Source organism: Leishmania martiniquensis, chromosome 32 (genome assembly GCF_017916325.1).
Source record: "Leishmania martiniquensis isolate LSCM1 chromosome 32, whole genome shotgun sequence".
NCBI classification, from domain to species: domain Eukaryota; phylum Euglenozoa; class Kinetoplastea; order Trypanosomatida; family Trypanosomatidae; genus Leishmania; species Leishmania martiniquensis.
Window position 1 is genome coordinate 687,754 of NC_090167.1, and position 17,852 is coordinate 705,605.

The 17,852-nt window shown below is 58.7% G+C and overlaps 7 protein-coding genes across 7 annotated transcripts; all 7 read right to left on the bottom strand.

Annotated features, from left to right (window-relative positions):
- Positions 1-1,840: 1,840 nt before the first annotated feature.
- On the bottom strand, positions 1,841-4,156 carry LSCM1_01822 (uncharacterized protein; the record flags this gene model as incomplete). The annotated part of the gene is made up of 1 exon (XM_067319422.1): positions 1,841-4,156. One exon carries the CDS (start codon positions 4,154-4,156, stop codon positions 1,841-1,843), a length of 2,316 nt encoding a protein of 771 aa, XP_067175971.1.
- A 1,800-nt stretch (positions 4,157-5,956) lies between these two features.
- LSCM1_01823 (uncharacterized protein) lies at positions 5,957-7,654 on the bottom strand (the record flags this gene model as incomplete). Its single annotated transcript, XM_067319423.1, has 1 exon — positions 5,957-7,654. One exon carries the CDS (start codon positions 7,652-7,654, stop codon positions 5,957-5,959), a length of 1,698 nt encoding a protein of 565 aa, XP_067175972.1.
- A 1,127-nt stretch (positions 7,655-8,781) lies between these two features.
- LSCM1_01824 (uncharacterized protein) lies at positions 8,782-10,323 on the bottom strand (the record flags this gene model as incomplete). Its single annotated transcript, XM_067319424.1, has 1 exon — positions 8,782-10,323. One exon carries the CDS (start codon positions 10,321-10,323, stop codon positions 8,782-8,784), a length of 1,542 nt encoding a protein of 513 aa, XP_067175973.1.
- Positions 10,324-11,090: 767 nt separating this feature from the next.
- Positions 11,091-11,612, bottom strand: LSCM1_01825 (uncharacterized protein; the record flags this gene model as incomplete). Its single annotated transcript, XM_067319425.1, has 1 exon — positions 11,091-11,612. One exon carries the CDS (start codon positions 11,610-11,612, stop codon positions 11,091-11,093), a length of 522 nt encoding a protein of 173 aa, XP_067175974.1.
- An 847-nt stretch (positions 11,613-12,459) lies between these two features.
- LSCM1_01826 (uncharacterized protein) lies at positions 12,460-14,289 on the bottom strand (the record flags this gene model as incomplete). Its single annotated transcript, XM_067319426.1, has 1 exon — positions 12,460-14,289. The coding sequence occupies one exon, from the start codon at positions 14,287-14,289 to the stop codon at positions 12,460-12,462; it is 1,830 nt and encodes a 609-aa protein (XP_067175975.1).
- A 1,228-nt stretch (positions 14,290-15,517) lies between these two features.
- On the bottom strand, positions 15,518-16,255 carry LSCM1_01827 (uncharacterized protein; the record flags this gene model as incomplete). Its single annotated transcript, XM_067319427.1, has 1 exon — positions 15,518-16,255. The coding sequence occupies one exon, from the start codon at positions 16,253-16,255 to the stop codon at positions 15,518-15,520; it is 738 nt and encodes a 245-aa protein (XP_067175976.1).
- Positions 16,256-17,157: 902 nt separating this feature from the next.
- LSCM1_01828 (uncharacterized protein) lies at positions 17,158-17,619 on the bottom strand (the record flags this gene model as incomplete). Its single annotated transcript, XM_067319428.1, has 1 exon — positions 17,158-17,619. The coding sequence occupies one exon, from the start codon at positions 17,617-17,619 to the stop codon at positions 17,158-17,160; it is 462 nt and encodes a 153-aa protein (XP_067175977.1).
- Between the last annotated feature and the right edge of the window lie 233 nt (positions 17,620-17,852).

The window sequence follows — 17,852 nt, forward strand, 5'->3', positions numbered from 1 at the left end:
GCAGACGGACAGCAAATCGAACAAAAGGCCAAAAAAAGACGAGAAAAAAATCGGGTTGAAAGATGAGGGGTGGTGAAGAGGGGGCGGAAAGCCTTCGGTGGGAGAGTGGCGAGTGCGCTCTGGAAGACGCAAGCTTTCGACTTGGACGGTTTCTCTCTCTCACACACACGCTTTCCGTGTGCGAAGGCGCTTTTATGGGCGTGAACGCGGACCAGAGATCGAGAGAGACGAAAGGGCGGCGGCAGAGGCAGCGCCAGAGAGAACGAACGCTGCTCCGTCGATTCGGCGAGCCGATGAGGCGAAAGCCCACCTGGTGAAGTTTCTAAACAGACAGACACGCGGACAGAGAAACAAAACAACGCAAAAAAGAAATGTAAGGGAGAGACGAATAGCTGCAGCACGACAGGAGAAGGCCAGCCCAACAACCCCAAAGAAATAATAAAAAGAAAGAATGCGCGAAGACGTGAGGCAAATCTGTATGTGTTGTTGGTGTGGTTGGTGGTGCAATAGAGGATAGGCGATGATACAGCAAATCACCTCACATGCCACCGACGCACACCAACACGCGCGATACAGGGCAGAGAGAAAAGAGAGGTGAGAGCAAGGACGAAAGCGCCATGTAACGTGTTGGGATGAAGTTGGAATGAGGGAGAGAGTGGCGACACACAAGGGAAAGTGTGCGGGTGTAGCAGGTGCAATGGAGCGAGGCATCACAAAGATTGAGGAGAGAAAGAGAAGAGAGTGATACCGTGAAAGGGAGGACCACGTAGCAACAAGGAAACCTCGATGAGCACATGCTTCCAAATGCGCGAGTACGGCGCGCGGGAGAGCCTGCCGGTCTTGTCCGCTCACACCCTTCCCTTTCCCCTCCTCCAAGCTTCTCAGCATAACTTGCAGCACTTTACGCACAAGTAACGGAAACGCCCTTAGCAGCTTCTGCGCAGCACCGGCAGCTCCATCGATGCACATCATCTCAGGATGGGCATGCTCAAGATGGCGATGACTTCAGCCCGGCAGTTTTCGGCAGCGTGCGGTGCACTCTCTACGGAATACATGAAGCGGAGGGGTGCATGTGTGTGTTTGTGAAAGGAGAAAGGGTGGGGTAGATCAGTAGATACTGTCCTCAAGATTTCAGCCACAGGGAGCCTCTTTTCGTTTCTGTTAGGGGGCCATTCATATGGACCTCTTACGAGGCCGCTGAGACGGTTCGCACTTATCGTTGTCGTTTTCGTCGTCAGGAATGGCTGCATTAAATCCAACTTATGCGCCACATGCGTGTAAAGAAGAGAAAAATAAATCGAGGGGCAACGACATGGAGATGAAAGGGGAAGAGGAAGGGGAGGGAGAGAGAGAGAGCCTTACGCAGACACACGCACGCACACAAAAACACCTGAACGCGCCTCTGTACCTGCCCAACATACTCTGCCAATCTTCAGAGCAGGCAGGGGAAAAGCGCGGTGCACTCCATGTCGGCCAAAACAGATAAAAAAAACGAAAAGGCACAGAATGGCGTGACGAAGACTCAGAGGGTACGAGAAAAGGGACTCGGAGGGATAGGGCTAGGCAAAGGAGAGGGAAGGCGACGCAATCGATCCGCCTTTCCTCATTGGCCCTCCGGCGGCTTGGCATAACCCCCCCTCCTCCTCCTCTCGCACGCACGCGCTTCCGCAGCAGCACTCGCTCGCCATAACCTTACGCATTCGGGGCCAACGCGAGGCACTCCCTTCGAACCAGACTGGAAAGCGGTGACGCAAAGCGTTCGAACTCGATGAGCACAGGGAAAGAGCTCCTTCCCGCCCCCTCTCTCGCTCCCTTCACCCTATCCCATCGGTTACCCCAGCTACTTCTTGATAGAGCGGAAAAGCTTCTTCTTCTGCGCAGGCGCGCCCTTCTCCTCTGCATTGACCGACCCCTCAGCATCTTTCTTCGACTCGATACCCTTGTCGATCTCCTCTCGCTGGCGCTTTACAATGTTGCGCAGTGTCGGATCAACGCCGTTGCCGCGACGCTTCTTCTCCTCAGAGACATCCGACAGCCACTCTTCGGCTCGCATAAAAGCAACATTCTTCATGGCATCCGCGAGCTGGGCGCTACCCACAGTCATCATAGTGTCGAGCACCACACGGCCAGCCCATGGAGACACAGCCAGTTCAAAGACGTGGGGCTTCAGCTCGTTCATGAGAAGCTTGCGCTCGCGGTCCAGCTGCCGAGTGCGCACCTCTCTCAGAAGCGCCCGTACGACGTAGCATGCGTGCGTGTGTAAAGCGTAGGAGACCAGCGCATGAGACAAAACATTGTAGTGCTTCGCCCGGTTGAGCTCCCGCTGCTCCTTGCGGCTCAGTCTCTTCGCCTCCGTCTTCCCCGCCGCGTCAGCCTCCTCCTCCTCATGCTCATCAGTGTCGCGGGCCTTGAGGCGCTGAGCCTCTATCATCTCCTCCTCCTTCGTTGCCTCAGAGATCAGCTGGTCCACCGTCTTGATCACTGTGGCGTCTGGGGCGTAGGCAAGCAGCTTCTGCATCACACGCGAGCCCTGCGGGTACGCGAGGGCTTCGTGCAGGTGTTCCGCGTAGTAGCTCGAGAGCGCTTCCACCAACGGCGCCCGCACCTCCTCGGGGGAAAACTGAAGGATCGACTGCAACAGAAAGGATGCCGAGGGGTGCGTGATGAGGGTGTTGAATTCGGCGGACGCGAGCAGCACCGCCAGGATGGATCTCGAAAGCCCACCTGTGAGGTCCGTCTCCACGAGCTTTTGCAAGACTGGGGAGCTGACGGAGTTTTGCGCGAGCGTCACAGCTTGCCCGACGAGAAGCTTAGTGTCTTCCTCGGTCATTGTATCGCGAGCGATCTCAACGAAGGCGCGTAGCAGTACTGACCTCACCGGGTCAGTCGCAACATCAACAATGGAGCTCTTAGCAGCGCCCTTATTACTGAGGGACTCCGCTCCGTTATTATGCATGCCTTTCGTCTTCTTGGAGCCCTTCTTGACCTTCGACGAGGCGGCCGTGTCGGCAGCGCTGGCCGAGTCCGAGCCCACCTGATCGCCATTCGCCTTAGCAGTGGTATCGGCAGGCCACAGCAGGGCATCAAAGAGGCCCTTGCGCGCCGACTCTACAAAGCGTGCGACTGCCACACCGACGAGCACTGCCCCTTTCGTGTGCGTGATGGTGTGCAAGATGTTGGGGTCTGCAGATAGCGAAGCCCAGACCTCGGCGCGCTGCACATCGTCTCCATGCTCCAGTACCGCACAGTAGAGATGCACGTTCGCGGGCGTGCCAGAGGCCGCTGCACCCTTTGCAGAGATTGAGCGAGTGCCAAAGTCCGGCAGCCCACACTCTTCATCATCTGCATCGCATTTCTGCGGCGCAGTGGTGGGTAGCAGGTAGTCCGCCGCGTACTCGCTCACGTGTGCCGTAATGGCGTCCTTCACCTCAATCGGTGTGCGAATATGGCGCAGCAGTGCCGTGAGCACGAACGATTCCCCGGCGCCGCGAAAGATACTCAAAACAGCCTTGTCCAGCGCGTCTGAGGCAGTAACCGCCGCCTCGTCACCTTGCGGAGATGCCTCTGCGCTAAAGGGAAAGAGCGCCTCGACCGTCCTGCTGCAGCCATCAGCTACAGACTCGACGTATTTGGCCACCACGCGCATGCCATAGGGATGAAGACTAAGCTTCGCCAGATGCGGCAGAAAGTGCGGAAGCACCATTTCCACACACTCCGGCACCTCCATCAGCTTCTGTGCAACGTGGTTGCCAAAGGGGTGCTCACAGAGTCGTCTGAACTCGTCCTCATCCACGTTCAGCACAAACGCCTCGGCAATGTCCCTCTTCTGGCGCATCGGCACCTTTTCCAGCATGCGTTGTAGCACCAAGTTGCCCACTGGTGATTGCGCCAGATCTAGCAGCTTCTTGCGCACGTGATACAGCATGTTGACGCGATCCATATTATCACATTGGTCCAGCAGCGTCAAGAGTATGTGATGTGTCGTCTTGTTGAGTGAAAGTCCGTAGGCGGCTGGAAGGAGCTTCTGCACCGCCTTGGCCCGCTGCGCTGGTTTCCCGTACAGCACAATGGCCTCTACCTGCCTCAGTGGCAGCGACTTGCCTGTCGCCACACGCTGCGCGGTGTTCTTGAGAAAATCCAAGCGCACACGTGGCATGTCTAACGTGGGTATGTGTGCGTCTTTCCTTCTCGGTGTTTGTGTGTGTGTGTATGCGTGCCCGGGGTGGGGAGACACGTCGATAAAGGCGAGCGCCTACACTGAGCAGCGGTGACGCGGTGCTCTGCGTAGGGGTCTGCGACTGCGCAAAAGTCAGGCAAGGGAGCGCAGGAGGCGTGCGCTGCGAGGATGTCAAGGGGGCCGTCGCTTACTCCGTAATGCCGCGAGGGAGTCATGCGAGACGTTACAGAGGCAGAGAGAAGGTTAGTGAAGGGAGATGCAGAGGAATCGCAACATCGCAGAAAAGGGAAGGCAGCCTCCTTCGTCCGCCTCTGTGAAAAGGAAAGGGCGTTCCCGCGTGCAGCGCACCCGCCACAGATGCAGCTGCCGCTTTGAAGACAAAGCAGGGCCACTCATGGCTCGAGAGCCCTACTCACGCGTGTGTACCCTGCGCAAGCAAGAGATTCTGTTCAGTGCACTCGTCAAGACACGTAACCAAACATGCAGCCAGGGGTGGGAGGCATGATCCACCTGCTCGCCTGTGCACGTGCTGTAAGCGCATGGGCACGCGTGGCGCATCGCATTCAATTCTTCTGAGTCATCGCGGAGAAGCTGTTCCTCGTGCTTGCTTGCGTGTCAGAGTTGCAATTTGAGTGAGCGTTGAGTCGCTTCCCTCTGCTTCAGTGGTGACTGCCTCGCTGCCTACCCTCAGTGCGTGATATATGGCGCTACGGGTCACCGCCAGACGCGGATGCAAAAGAAAAGGAGAGATGGGTGTGTGCACGAGAGAGGGGATTCCGACAGGAGAGCCTCTCCCTCCACCCCTCTCTACCCTCGCGCCGTAAAGGCGTGCATGAGCATGGCGAGGGAGACGGCGGAGAGGTGAGCAGAGGCAACACACCCGCACGCACGCACGCACACATATATATGCAGATGTCGTACGCAATGTCAGCGCCCTGATCAAGACAGCGAGAACCTCCACGGGATGTGAATGAGAAAGGGAGGAGGGACAGCCCGATTGGAGCGCGCGAAAAGGATGGAGGGGCACCAGTGTGAAACTCGATGTGGCCAACAGAGGGGGAGGGCATCAACCCGAAACATACGTCAGAAGGGGAAAGACAGGGAGGGAGAGAGGGGGAGAAGAGAAGAGGCGGCAATACCAAGCTAAAAAAAAAGAGGGAGAGAGAGAAGTCACAGAGAAGCTGCACTGCGGCAGCGCACCCGCAGATCAATACAACGTCAGGCGACATAATTGAAGTAGAAGCGACAAAGGAGAAGCAGCAGCTGCCTTACGGAGTAGAAGTGCAGGCGATCTCATTTACATCGTGAGTGAACAAGAAGGGGGAGGGGAAAATGAAGGAGTGGCCGCTGACCTCGACAGCCCGTTACATGTGGGCTGTCACAGCGGAAGACATCGACGGTACAGATACGAAGAAAAAAAGGCATGAAGGTTAGGTATATGAGGGAGGGGGGAGCAAGAGGGGTAGAGGGGCACAAGTGTTTCCCCGTGTGCCATTAGTGTGGGCATCCGTACATGCAGAGCTTTCGCCGTGTTTACGAACATCAGCAATAAAAATAAGAGAAGCTGAGCACTGAGGTGGCCGCACGATACGCGCAACACGCTCCACAAGAGGTCGAAAAAGGGGGGTGCCCTTCCGTCTCTCGGTGTGCGTTGTTATACATTTAAGGGCTCTCCTGCGGCAGGCCAAGAGCGGCGAACACGGCCGCGGCCACACGCGTCTCCTCGGACAGCCATGCTTGCAGTGCCATTCACAAAGGGTCCACTCTCACTCTCCCTCTTTACTCCGATCTGTTGGCTTCCTCATTGCATGCACCCTTCGTTAGCGCGGTGAGCTGCTTGCACGCGTCTGGGTCGGTGATCTCGACTGTGATCAGACGCAGATGCGCCAGTTCATCATCGGCGGCCGCGTTCGCCTCTACCGATGTGCTTGCTTCCTCCTGCAGCGCGCCGCTGCGTGGAGAAGAGCCATCTGGTACGGTGGAGGCGGAGCTCCTTCGCCTCGGCTCTTTCACCATACCTGACTCGGGGGCAGCCGCCTGACCCGTTGGAGGTTGATCGCTCTCCTCGGCGCCTTTTTCTAAAGCGCGCCGCTGCACGCCCGCATCACCGCTCCCGCCGTCGTCGGCCTGAGGCGCAGGAAGCCCGCGCAGAAGCAACAAGCGTTCTTTCACGGCATTCCTTTGCTTTTCGCGCTGCGACGCAGCTTCGCTTTCGATCGCCTCACGCTTCTTCCGCTCACGCGTTGCTTCCAGCGCCTCGTACATGCCGTCCACCTCAAGGCGTGTGATTTGCATCCAGCACATCGCCTCTTCCGCCAGCACATACTCGCGCGCCTCTGCCGCCGCTCCCTCCAGGCTCTTCCTCTGCCACAGCTCTCGCGCCTCCGCTTGGAACTGATGCTTCTCCGCTTGCAGGCGCGCTCGCCCCTCCTCCGCGAAGACAGCTTCGTCTCTCGCTGGCAGCGTGCCGTCCAACGCTGTGGCCGGCGCCGCCGCGGACGCGGTGATTGCTAGCGGGCTGATCCCGGAGCTGGAAAAGGGAGTCGACGTTCTCTTCTGCAATAGTTTGGCCAAGTACAAGCGGGAGCTGCGCACGGGTGAGGCTCGATGAGAGCGCTTCGCCAATGCGGATGTGCCCCCCGGACCTTTCTCCACTGACGTGCTTCGAGTGATGCTTCTGAGGCGGTAGTCCTCCTCTGGGCCGTTGATGAGGCGACCGGCCCCGAGAGGGCGGTGCTCCTTTTGCCACAGAAAGAGCTCAAGCAGCTCTTTGGCCTCCTCGCGGAGAATGCGCTCGCGGCCAGCGGCGTGGCGTGGGAGGAGCGCCTCGAACTCCCGCGCCAGAAACTCTTCGATGCGCTGGTTTTGCAGCCTCGACGCCACCTCCTCCTCAATCTGCATCATCATGGCTCGCCGCGCCTCTGCCCGCTCGCGTGAGGCCTTGATCACGATCTCCGCTGCTTCGTCCCCAGCAATCAGCTCGGCCCGTGCCTGCAAGGCCTCAATGACCAGGTTGGTGAAGACAACCTCCTCGCAGGCGAGAATATGGTTACGCATGTTCTCCTCTGCAGATGCACAGCAGCGCAGACGCTTCTCGTAGAAGAAATGCCCCAAGGCAGGCTCATCTACGGCACTGCCCCTCGCGGCGTCGCAGCTTTTTGCGCTGGCAATGCCCAGGGCGCGCATTGGTAAAACAGGGTTCACTTCGGCGGCTGCCGCCGCACACTCTGAGTGGTGCGGCGGTGCCGCAACGGCAGAAAGGTCCGCGAGAGCCAGCATTGTACGCCGCTTGCGCATGAATGCGGCGGTGACAGAAGTGCGCTGGCCGTCACATTTTCTGGGCGGCTTCGACTTGTATGGACTAGGTGGCTGCAGAGGAAGTTCATCCGTGGGCTTGGGAGGCGTCCTTGCAGCGGTGCGGCCAACAGCATCCGACCTGCCTCGATCGCCATGTGCATGTACGTTTATAGAGCGCATGATCGCAGCTTCGCGGAGGAAAAAAGAGCGAGGAGAGCGTGAGGTCTGCCCAAAAAGCCGCTTGACGGGGGAAGTGAAGTTTCCGCGTTGATCAGCGGCTTGCGCTCTTAATGCACACACGTGAAGAATGTGGGAGTGAGATACCGGTGTACGAGGCCGAGTGGCTGATGCCTCCCTTTTTTGCTGCTGTGCTGGCGCGTTCAGCAGCGAAGCAGAGGGAAGGCGTGGAGAGGTGAGAGAGAGGGAGGGAGTCGAAGCAACGGCGAAGAAAACGCGTTGAAGACGAGTGGAAAAATGTTGGGCAGATGTGCCGAAAGTGGCGGGTGGCGCAGGCCTCTTCGACACCATGAGAGCTGATGCAGCCAGCAATTTGTCCCTCCCTCGTGCAGTTTCGCGCAAGAGAGAGGCAGAGCGCTTCGGTTACGCTAGCCACACTCTCTCCGTAGTGCCTGCCTCTCTTGCACTCGGTAGAAAGCACACGGGAGCAACGTTCTGCGCACTGCCTCTTCACCTCATCTTCGCTTTGGTGAAAGCGCGCGGGGAACGCACACGCGTCGATCCGTGCATCCATAATCGTTCAATACGCTACGTTCGCCTGCCTTGCCCTTTAGCTCAGGTTCGTCGAGAAGAGGACCACGGGGGATGGAGGGGCGGGGCGAGGCGCCGAACAAATAAGCGGATCCGACACGGACTTGCTCTCGCACAGCTGCCACCGCCTTACGAGCGTCCACCTGTGGTGCGCCCTCCCTTCCTCTGGCTGAGTGCACAAAAAACGAGCATTTCTTCGTCCTGTAAAACACACCACCGCCCTCCGCCTCATAAAGAGCTAACTGTAAGGGAAGGCAGAGCCGGTAACAGAGCCACCGACCTAAACCAAAGACAGACCGCCGCATACACCCACCACTGCCGCACAGCATGAGCGACAGCACGAAAAGAGGGGGCGCCAACGCCTCGATGGCGAAGGGCCCTTCGCTCGCAACCACCACCACCACCCCTTCACCTTCCATGCGCCGCTCCGACGTTTCGCGAAGCACCACGACAGAATAGCCATTGGATATCTGCAGAGAGAGAAAAAGTCGTAGGCTGCGCTTGCGGCTACTAGCGCAGCCTTCAGCACACCGAGGCGCTCAGTGCGGATACACCACGGGTACGCCGTTGGCCCCTATCGCGGTCCGCCGCGACCATCCCGAGCCGCGCTGCATGCTTCCATCCATGCTACGCGTCGGCAGCGCCTGAGTCCAGAAGTGCGGGTCGTCACCCATGTTCACCGACCCATCCGGGCGGTGGCGCGCACGCACGCGCAAGTTCTCCGGCCGCATCGCATGAAACTCTAGAAGCGCCGTGACCTCATCGTCAAACGGCGCCGCCGGCTCAGGCAACCCTATCTTTTCGTAGTACTCCTGGACTTGAATGTCCCACGTCGTCGTGAAAAAGGTTACGGCACTCGGATCTGCCGAGATTGCCGCCTCTACAGCGCGCAGGCTGGCCAGGGAGGCCGTCGAGCTCTTCGGTGGCATCTTCACACCACCACGCTCAAGTAGCACGCTGTGCAAGCGGTAGTTGCTGCGCTGAGCCAAGGGGAAGTCCTGCTGCTCCTGAGCCTCCGTCATGGGCCTCACGTTGGGCACACGGCTCGTTTGCTTGAAGAGAAGGCACAGATGCCGTGTTGTTCCTGCGTCCTCGGTGGGCAGTGGGGCGACGTAGGAGACAACAACGTCACCCTTGCGGTGGAGCCCCTCCGTGTCGACGACCCCGCCGTTCACCGTGGGCATCGCTTGTGGAGCTGGCAGATTGGCGACCATGTAGTTTAGGAAAAAGCCGCGATCATCCCTCTGCCGATCCTGCGAGAGGGGCACGCGATACGGATAGTCTGGGGAAAGCATGACGAACGTGTAGAAGTTCACAGCGGCCTTTGCAGACTCCTTACGAGCGACCCCGGCACCATCAGCAACACTGCCTGGCCCGCTCGCGTCGGCAGGCGCCTCCTCGAAAAAAAAGACGCTTGGCGGCTGCTGGACGTCTGTGAGCTCCATGTAGTTGCCGCAGTGCGCTGTGAACCAAAAGTTGCGCCGCGTCATCTTCGTAGGCGGCGGCGGCGTTGGAATCCTGTCGCCGTTCTCGTCCGTCAGTCGCGCACGTGTGTTGTATTGGCCCGGAAAGACGACAGAGAGGTTTACGTTTGCGTGCACGTGCGGGATGTAGTGTGGTATAATCTCATGCTTGCGCAGGTATTGCAGCAGTCGAGTGCGATGCTCGATCCAGCGTGGCGACTGCGGCGATGGCACAAGTGTGCGGTGGTCATCTTCAGGGACTGCCGGGTAGGCTGTCCGCTCAAAGTCGGCAGCGTTCCAGTACAGAAAAAAATCAGGTGGCGGAGTCAAGTTGAAAAGATGCGGTGTATCGAGCTCCGTCTCGTACACGGGGTACTCGAACATGCTGTCCGACAGAATCGTCTTCTCGTACGGGTACTGGAAGTCGTGCAGTGCCTCGGGGCGGGGCAGCTTTTCGATCTGGCGCGCCTTCCGGTCCAGCTCTCGCTGTTCACGTGACCGCGCGTCCTTCGTGCTAGACTGCGTTTTCCATCCCGGCATGTGATAGGCTTCCATGGCGCATTGCAAGGCAAGCCCCGCACGCGCCGCCGTCACAAAGCTCGGAGGGAGGCGTCGCATGACCTATGCGGGTGAGCATGACGCCATGGCGACGGATGTGACGAGGTGAGAGGGATGCGAGAAAAGAAACCGAAAGTAGACGCTCTCAGAGCGGAGAGAGATAATGGATGGGGGAGCGAAAAACGAGTGAGAGCCTCCGCCACGATCGGCGATCCCACGCGCAGAGAAGAGAGAGAGAGAGAGAAAGCATGTGTGAGGATCACAGCGGTGAGGGGAAACTCCTCAATAGAGGGAAAACGCGTGAGGCACAGCCACGAGCCGCGATGGAGGCACAGGTCGTTCACGGAGAGGCAGAGGTACCGTTCCACTCTCCCATGCAGTGCCCATCGGTTCACTGATGCGACACTCACCCAATGCGTGGAGGTTCGGCGCATTCCGTGGGAGGAGTGGGCGTGCATATACCTCACCTCAGGTCTATTTGTATGGAGTGGGTGTTTATCGCCTCCCATGAAGCCGCGGGCGACGCCTTTTCTTGAGAGGATTCCCCTGCGCCTCTGCTTCTCTCAGTCGTTTGTGTGTCCAACGGATGGTCTCCTCACTCTCGTCTTTCCCTTCTCCCCCACCTCGTCCTCCCATGGCGCTGGTGCGCAACGAAGCGTATGGGAGGGGGGAAGAGGGGGTGATGCGGCAGATGGCAGAGGGGGGAGCGAAAGCCGCGCTCTGATGTCACCGCCTGCGTTCCGAAGCTATCATACATTCATGAAAAGCCGAGTACTGCTTAGAGCACAAGCACAGCTGGATAGGTATCCGGCCTATGCCTCCTCCTTTTACAAGGCTGCCTGCATAGACTTCGAGAGGTACTCCTGCTTGTAAGCCGTGGGTGGCAGCATCATCTCCGCGCACCGTGCCTTTTGCCCGTTTCGGTCAACATAACGCTGCCGCTCACGCTCAGCTGCTGTCTCATCGCCAAGAAATGGCGTGCGCCTTAGCCACTTCACGTCTTCGGTGTAGGGAATAAGGCTCTTGCGGAGGAGTCGGTACGCCTCTTCCTCCTGCGTACCAAAGTAGGCGCGCATCGCCTCGTCGACTTGCAGGATGCTGTGCCCGTCCACAGGGTCTTTGATGTCCGACTCGTGAATGCCAATTGCTTTCATGAAGTCACGGAGCCCCATGCCTTTGCAGTAATGCTCCTCTCGCCGTGCTTCGAGGATGTGGATTGGAGCCCCCGACATCTCTGGCGAGGTAAGGAAGTCGAACTCGCGGGTGCGAAGCTCCACGGCAACTGGTCCGTATCGCCTCTCGCCTATCCGTGCACACTCCGCCTCTGCCTCATCTAATAGGTTGGGCATCGCCGAGCCGCTGCTGCGATGGGCGGCCTCCAGGTGACACCAAGGGCTAATCAAGTGCACGCTGTCACTAGCAACGGCGCGCGAAGGCGCTCGTAGAAGTGCTCTGTTGCCTTCGCAGCTTGGATTCGTCCACGGCAGAGAGCGAGAGAGAGAAATTCCGTGGGCGTGAGGGGATTGGAGTGAGAGGGGGGAAGCGCGATGTTTGAGAAGTTCCACGTGAAATACACGCAGAGCAGAGGGGTAGCAGCAGAAAGAAGAGTTGGCATGACGGCCCGCGCTGGGTGCGCCAGACGACGCACAGACCAGGCCACCGCCCTCACCCGCACAGCTGCCCGTGTTCTTGCGCTCGCCTCACACCTGAGATGAGCCCGACGCTGGTAAGGGAACAAAGCACGATACAGACCTCGAAGAGGCAGAAGCAGGGTGAGGTGCAAGGGGAAGGAGGATGAGGGGTCAGCCGATGCGACACCGAGCCCCATACCACGAGCTTGAGCCCCCCCGAGAGGGCGCCACTTGCCTATGTGACCTTAATGTACGATTGCAGTGAGCGTAAGCATCTTTTTTTTTCGTTTTCGGTGCTCGATTTAGTGTAGCGACTGCGTCCAAATACGTGCTCACCGCTATCTGAGCCGCCGGCCAGTCGAAGATGGAATGAAGAGGTGGCGAAGTAGCGAGACGACGATGCGTGTCTCCCCCCTTCCAACGTGGCTACTCGCTCGCTTTGTTTTTTTCGGCGCTCTTCACTCCTCACCCTTAGCCACCCGCTCTACGAGGCATACAGGAACGATGAAACTCGTCGCTTCCCTACAAATGCGGACGCAGCAATAGCGCCGTGCACATGCACGCTTCAAAAGAGGTCATCGAGAAGGCTGTCCCGCGGCATCTTGCGCGTTCGCAGGTAGGCCATGAGCTCTTGTGGCTTGGACTCCAAGTCCTTCATCTCGAAGTACTGCTGGACCGTCCCTTCCACCGAATCTGCCTCACTACCGTAGATGGGGCTGCAGGTCGATGGCGGGTACACCACGGGAAGGTACTGAGCTTTCTGCTGAAGTGGCGTTAATTCTGCGCCGAGGGGGCTCACAATATTGGGAACACGGAAAACACACCCTGCCTTGGGCCAGCACCAGCTGACTCCCCAGCACACCGCCAGCCATTCCTCCATGGTAGCGGGAGCTGCTGCGTTCGATGACGCCTGATATGGAGCGCTCAGTAGCACCTCCTCCATTGCCGGGTTCCCGCCGTGGAGCAGACGCTCAAGTGAGGCACGAGAGCTCTCAGAAAGGTTGTAGTGCTCCTTGTTACTGGCCAGGGCATGCAGAGAGAGCACGGCGCGCCGGCGCACGGCTGCATGGTACGACGTCGCTTCCTTGTGCTCTTCAAAGACTCGAATCAGGTAGGGCACCACCTGCCCTGCGACGAAGCTGTCGTCCTGTAAATCGTGCTGAAGGTAAGCGTACATGATGGGGCTCGTTTGCCATCGAGCGCACCGGTGTAGAAAATAGGAGACGTCGTCCAACCACAGATGGGAGACGCGACGCTGTTCGACAACGATGCAGTCTCGCAGCGCAATCGAGGTTTGTGCCACGTTTGGCGGAATTAGCAGCGGTGCACCACCGCTCTCCAGAACGGAGACTGTGAGGACTGGCAGGAGCGTGGCGTCACATGGGAGCGCCTCATCTGGGGTTTGAAAGAGGTCTAGCGACACTACCTTGCAGCACATGTTCGCCTCGTCATCATGCAGCACCCAGTCGTATCCGCCCTTTGGGATGGAGATAATCAGCATCGCCGGCGACGCCGCTGCTGCAGAGCTCTCAGGGCACAAAAGAGAACGGATGCGCATCCCAGTCGTGTCGCCCGCTGCCGATAACAGCGAGGGTGAGGAAGGCGGTCGTTTCTCGCCTGACACACGCTCCTTCGCACTTCTGTTTTCACCGTGGTCCACTGATAATGGCAGTGCGGCCTGCATGGCGAACTCGCCACAGTCGTTGAGGTGCCAGTGGCGCACCATACCCCGCTGCGACACCCACGTTGCCGTGTCACAGACGGCGCCATCGGCGACATACGACGGCCAGACAAGTTGCTCGCCAAGGATGGGTATTGGCGGGCAGCCGCCGCTGCGGTGAAACAGCTGCAGATCGAGAACCTCCTCCGCATCGGATACGTCACTTGGCGCAGGTGCAGACGCAGCGCCCACCGCCTCCAGCTCTTGTTGGGTGAACGGAACCTCAACACCGCGGGTGTGGTGGAATACCTCCTCGAAGGACGAGATCATTTTATGAAAAGAGGAGACGTGCAAGTGTGTTCCAGGTGATCCCCAGCCTCGCCGTAAAGCGATCTGTGGCTTTGGAAATGCATTCCAACGCGCGTCAGTCAGCCACCGCAGACTATCCGCACCACACGCGGTATAGACGGCAGCGGCGCGCATCTTGCTCGCCCGCACGGGCACCCCTGCCTCAAGATATGGCATGAGCGCCTCTTCGGAGAGAAGAAGGTCCGCTGGAGAAGTCACCGCTCCCTGCTCCGCCGTCGGTGCGACGACGCATCGCCACTTGGCTGAGACCGCCATCGCGTCGAAAGGTCTTGGAAGCCGTACTTGACTCAGCACGTCACGAAGCGCGAAGATGGGAAGACTGCAGTACCTCTCCGTCGATGTGGCCGATCGGGAAGGCTCCGCCATGTCGACAAGAAGCGAGGAGAGCACGCGTGAAGAATGAGTGCCCCTTCCCCCCTCCCCAAACAAAAACAGCAGATTTTCCACGGTGGCGGGGCTGCTGCGCTCAGTGACCGCTATCGTAATGGCTCTGTCGCAGATAGTTGCTGCAACTGACCTCGCAGAGACCGGTTCTCTGAAGCCCAAACGCCAGAGAAGCGAATAAGTCGACGACGCTGGCTCTGAAGAGCATGCCAACCAGCTTCCCTGCGCCAAGACCTTCGCGGGTCTCCTCGTCGAACCTGCCCAGGGTCGAGCCAAGAAGAAAGTGGATGCCTTCACAAGCAGTAGAGCGCGGAGAGCCACGTTAAAGGCAGAAGCAGTTCCATGCAAAAACAGCGGGAGGTAGTAAGGGTACCAGAGAGGTAAGCAGAGAGGAGAGGAAGGGGCGACTTGCCCAAAAAAACAGACATCGCGTTGAGGGGGACGAGAACGCACATGTCTGCCACGCATGTAGTGCTACTGCTACTGCTACTGCAGCGCCCATAATCGTCCCGAGCCACGTCAGCGTTGGAGGCTGCAATGTGCCCTGCAGAGGTGAGAGAGACGATGTGAGCTGAATGGGTAGCGTTACTGCCTTCGCTCCCCTCGACAAAAATCAGAGGCCCCCGCGTGGTCAGCGCGCGACAACAGTTGCTGCGAGAGCACTTCCGCCATCTCGCTGCGGGGCAGAAGATCAGCAAAAGCCCTTCCCCCCCCTCCTCCCCCCGAGGGCAGATGTACATGAGAGAAGAGCATTGTTGGCGCATCAACGCAGTGCTTCATATGCTGCCGCCTCGACACGGTCGTGTTTTCTTTCACCTGTCGTCGCCATTGGGAGGGGACGAGAACAAAAGGGGCAATGCGTCGAGGTCTTTCTTAAACGCTGCTTTAGGGAAAAAAGGCGAGTCAAAAAGGGTTGGCCGGTCAGCCGGCAGTCCCACACGAAAAGGAAGGCGCGGTGGCGGGAGGGGGGGCATGCATGTGGATTGGTGTGCGCGTGTGTGGAGGTTTACGCGGGAACAGGACGAGGATGATAGGAAAAAAGATCTGCCTGTGCGGACTAGAGCGCCCTCTGCGCGCCGATTTCAATGTCGCAGCCACCTCAGAGTGCTCTCCCTCTTCGATACACAGCCTGAGATCGCCGCTGACGAAGACTTTATCCATGTCGGTCATGGCGCTATCGCCGACCCTGTCAGCGCCGCCCATGCCGCTCTCAGTAGAGAGTGCGAGTGGGTACCTTGCAAGGTCGCTCATGAACGCGCGCGCTTCTCCTCAGATTCTGGCGCTGTTGCGCCGTCTCACCGAGACGGCCGCTATCTCGGCCACCGCGTTGAGGTGCGTGAGCACCGCGGGCGCCCTCTCTGCCACGGTTAGCAGTGCTCCCGTGTACACGTTTGCCATGAAGTGAAGTAATGTCCTTTTTGGCTGTCGTTTCTGTGAGACCTCGGCCCCGCGCGCTTCCGCGCCGTTCGCGACTGCCGCTACCCACCTCGCCCTGTTCTTTGCGTGGCGCAGGACGACGCTGGGTGGTGGAGATACCGTGATGGCGCCCATCGTCGTCATCGCCGGCGCTATCCATCTCGAACGCGCTATCTGCTACGCTACCTAATGAGAAGTCCTCGCTGCCCTCGCCGTCATCCATCTCGCTCTCCTCCACGTCCGTCTTCTTTGCCGGCGAGTGGGCCGCATCAAGTGCCCCAGTGCCATCCTGCAGTGCATTTTTCGCCTTCGCCGCCGCCCGCTCGGCCTTACGGCGGAGAATGTATGACTCCATCAACGCTGTCATGTGACTGTCTTCTTGGCCAGCGAACTTGCGCGCCGCAATGCGGCCCAGTCGCTTCTTGAGCCGTATAGCACGCTTTGACTTGGCTACCTTTGCCTGCTTCTCCTTGCGCCGCTCGGAGCGCGACTTCATGGGGTCAAATCCCCGGCTGTATGGGTTGCCGCGCATGGTGCAACTCCCGCCAACTTCGAATACATATAGAAGCAGCGGCAGAGGGGCGACTGTGCCTTTGACAAAGCGCGAGCGCGAGGCCGGTGGGGGAGGGAGGGAGGGAGGCAGCGACCGTGTGCAAGTATAGGCTTCCTCTGCAGAACGCACGTGTGCCCTTGTGTGGATACAGAGAGAGAGTGGACTTGCAGGGTGAATAGCAATTTGGGTTCGCCACGCAGAGTTGATGAGAGGGCGCAGAAGGCGATCGAGGGAGCGAGAAGTGTGCCAGCTTTTCATGCATCAGGACGGAGATGAAGAAGCCTTGGGGCTCAGCGCGGGCCTTTATACAGATACGCCAGCGGCAGTGTCCAGAGCTGTTCAGCAGTTGCATGGGCATACAAAAAGTACGTTACACTTCTATGAAAAGGCAAAAAGTTCTTTTAGCCTGGCAGATTTCCATGGAGAACTGCTGACGAAAGAGAGCTCATCTGCTGCGCACTTGACCAGCTCCCGTGGAGTTTCTTCGCTGAAGCGGCTATCGCATGCACCTGTGAGTAAACCTCAGCTGAAGAGGATAACAAACCTACCGAGAGATGCTGACTCACACAGAATTGCCTATGAACTAAGGGGCGCACGACGGCCAAAAGTAAAGGGAATCACAGATGCACACGCGCACATAAAGAGCGTAAGCGAAGCCCTTCGTTTGCACTGTGCCTCACACCCGCGTACGCACCCCGAGAAAAGAGCAGAAGGGGGCAAGTGTGTGTGTGTGGGGGGGGGGGGGTATGATCAACCTCTTAAACAGTCCTACTCCACGAGCTGCCTGGCTGGAAGCGGTCTCTATTGAGTACAAGTAGAAACCCACCCACCGTCCCTTCGGTCCTCCACACCGCCACAGGCCGAATGCTGTGGGTCGACGGTTAGCGATGACGCTTCCGTGAGGCCCTTTTGGATACCTCTGATCGACCAACATACCGGCCAGCCTCGAACCCGGCAGCGTAAAAAGAGTCTACAAGAGCCTGAATGTCGTCTGGGAGGCCATTCAGAGTGGGGAAGCTGCGCTGCGCGACAGCAGGCTTTGAAGATCTCCGTGACAGTGTCTCTTGCGCATCCGTCTCCGACGCGTCTGAGAGCGCCGCAGCCGCCGAATCACTTACACTCCCTTCCTCCCTGTCCGATATGTCGGTGTCCGTAGTCACTACAGAGACATCATCGGCCGGAGTCGCATCACCGGTATCCTTTACGGCATCAGAATTGCCTAGTTGCTCATTAAACAGCTTCAGCAGGTACGCATCGTCCCAGAGCGCCTCGTCAGCGCGCGAGTAGGTTTCGGCCTTTGCCGGCTTGCCGTTGCGGCTGCGGGGGCGCCGAGCACTAGACATAGACGGGCACCAACGCTAAAAAAGGAGCTGAAAAGGAGAGGGATGCCGAACGTCAATGCCGAGCAGCATGCGGGTTCGAGATACGGCCCCTTCTCCACACTTGCTCGCCCTAAGAGCGCGGCGAGCGGCTACTCAGGAGAAAAAAAAACAACCACCACGACAAAAGAAGGCGCTAACGGGAATGAGTAGCGCAGCTGCACGAACGACAGCGCCCGTGGAGGGGAGTGCAGTGC